At 48.2% G+C, this 2,673-nt stretch overlaps 1 protein-coding gene across 1 annotated transcript in view; it reads left to right on the top strand.

The window, feature by feature from the left end:
• The first annotated feature begins 324 nt into the window (after nt 1–324).
• The window catches only part of mtnr1bb (melatonin receptor 1Bb), a 135,457-nt gene continuing 133,108 nt past the window's right edge, over nt 325–2,673 (top strand). Inside the window, exon 1 of the mRNA XM_061899368.1 lies at nt 325–982. Coding sequence (XP_061755352.1) covers nt 793–982 — 190 coding nt within the window. The 5' untranslated portion in view covers nt 325–792. The remainder of the gene's footprint in view (nt 983–2,673) is intronic.

Genomic DNA, 2,673 nt, shown 5'->3' with positions numbered 1-2,673 from the left:
AGATCGTCTATGCTTACATTTTTTATGAATGTGCTGAAAGATGTGTTTCAACAGAGCGCTCTTATTTTGAAAAACGTATCTGCTGCGTTTTTTTTTTTGTTATTGTTTATTTTTTATTTTTATGAATGTGCTGCAGAAAGATGCGTTTGAACGGAACTCGTGCCATTAATGAACTCCTTTTGGCCCGCGGGTTATAACGTGGGCTGATGTTGGCGTCGCGGTGCATGCCGGGAGATGGAGAGAGAGAGAGAGAGAGAGAGAGAGAGAGAGAATATAAAGGGCGTGGGAGGTGATGTGTAAAAGTGTCACGCGCAGGGTTATACCTCCACGCTGCGCGCCTCACAGGAGGGAGTGTGCGCGTGCGCGTGCACGAGAAGCACGTGCGTGTGTGCGTTCCTCCGGGATCGCGCAGGCATGGAGACGCGCGCGTGGCGGCAGCAGTGGATGCTCCACGCGGGACGTTTCGCGGCTCTTTTTGTTTCCCGCGAAAAGACGCATTTGGCCCGTTTTGGCAGCAAAAGACGCGCGGAGGCATTGGCGGGAGGAGCAGCCCCGCACACCCCCCCCACGCCCACATCTGCTGAGCAGCCCGGACACCAGCTCCACTGCCGGGGGACTTTCCGCGGGAGACTTTCCGCGCGGACGGCAAGAAAGATGGTGTAACTTTATGTAGGTCACGCCGATCATCGTTGGGAAAAATTTAAAAAAAAAAAGACTGTTTATAATCGATGCTCCGCTCCGGACCCGCGGAGGGAGGCTGAGCACGCCACGCCCACGCCCTCTCGGCGCGCCATGCCGGACACTCTCCACGCGCTCCTCCGCGGCAACCGCACAACGGAGCCGCGCACAGTGTCCGCGGGCCGGCCGGCGTGGGTCATCGGCGTCCTGGCCGGCGTGCTGATCTTCACCACGGTGGTGGACGTGCTGGGCAACCTGCTCGTCATCATCTCCGTCTTCCGCAACCGGAAGCTGAGGAACTCCGGTGAGTCCCCGCCCCCTTTGCTTAATTGCTTGATTGCTACTTTTATGAGTAGATTGCACATTTCAGTACATATTCTGCACTAAATGCTAACACCCCAATAAGTTTTCAACTTCTTTAAGTCCCACGTTAATCACGTTAAACTTAGACAAACTTTAATGATCCGGGCGGTTGCAGGTTCGATCCCCGCTTCCGCCATCCTAGTCTTAAAGGGGAACATTATCAGCATCAATATATACCTTGATGGTGCAGAAAAAAGACCATATATTTTTTTAACCAATTTCCGAACTCTAAATGGGTGAATTTTGGCGAATTAAACGCCTTTCTGTTTATCGCTCTTTTAGCGATGACGTCAGAATGTGACGTCACCGAGGTAACACACCCACCATTTTCATTTTCACATTACAAACACCGGGTCTCAGCTCTGTTATTTTCTGTTTTTTCGACTATTTTTTGTAACCTTGGAGACATCATGCCTGGTGGGTGTGTTGTCGGAGGGTGTAACAACACTAACAGGGAGGGATTCAAGTTGCACCACCGGCAAGAAATCTGCCGCCAGACCCCCATTGAACGTGCCAAAGTGTCTTCACATTTGACCGGTGATGCTAAGACAGACATGGCACAGAGATGTATGGATAACCTGCAGATGCATTTGCAACAATAAAGTCAACGAAATCACAAAGGTGAGTTTTGTTGATGTTGATTGCCAGCTAACCGATGCTAACATGCTATTTACCGGCGGTGCTAAAGCAGACATGGCACAGAGATGTATGGATAACCTGCAGATGCATTTGCAACTCTAAAGTCAACGAAATCACAAAGGTGAGTTTTGTTGATGTTGACTGCCAGCTAATCGACGCTAATATGCTATTTACCGGCGGTGCTAAGACAGACATGGCACAGAGATGTATGGATAACCTGCAGATGCATTTGCAACGATAAAGTCAACGAAATCACAAAGGTGAGTTTTGTTGATGTTGACTGCCAGCTAATAGATGCTAACATGCTACGCTAACTGATGCTAACATGCTATTTACCGGCGGTGCTAAGGCAGACATGGCACAGAGATGTATGGATAACCTGCAGATGCACTTGCAACGATAAAGTCAATGAAATCACAAAGGTGAGTTTTGTTGATGTTGACTTATGTGCTAATCAGACATATTTGGTCGCAGCGTGACTGCCAGCTAATTGATGCTAACATGCTATGCTAATCGACGCTAACATGCTATCTACCGGCGGTGCTAAAGCAGACATGGCACAGAGATGTATGGATAACCTACAGATGCATTTGCAACGATAAAGTCAACGAAATCACAAAGTTGAGTTTTGTTGATGTTGACTGCCAGCTAATCGATGCTAACATGCTACGCTAATCGACGCTAACATGCTATCTACCGGCGGTGCTAAGGCAGACATGGCACAGAGATGTATGGATAACCTCCAGATGCATTTGCAACGATAAAGTCAACGAAATCACAAAGGTGAGTTTTGTTGATGTTGACTGCCAGCTAATCGATGCTAACATGCTACGCTAATCGACGCTAACATGCTATTTATAGCGGTGCTAAGGCAGACATGCCTATCGCAGCTACAACCGGGCAGAAGGTGGTGTACACCCTGGACAAGGTGTCATCTCATCGCAGTATTTTTCAACAAGTTTTTAGTTATTTTTACACCTTTTTTTCCAAATA

This window comes from Nerophis ophidion, linkage group LG04 (genome assembly GCF_033978795.1).
Source record: "Nerophis ophidion isolate RoL-2023_Sa linkage group LG04, RoL_Noph_v1.0, whole genome shotgun sequence".
NCBI classification, from domain to species: domain Eukaryota; kingdom Metazoa; phylum Chordata; class Actinopteri; order Syngnathiformes; family Syngnathidae; genus Nerophis; species Nerophis ophidion.
Note: the sequence above shows the minus strand (reverse complement) of the source record. Positions and strands in the feature narration are given on the sequence as shown.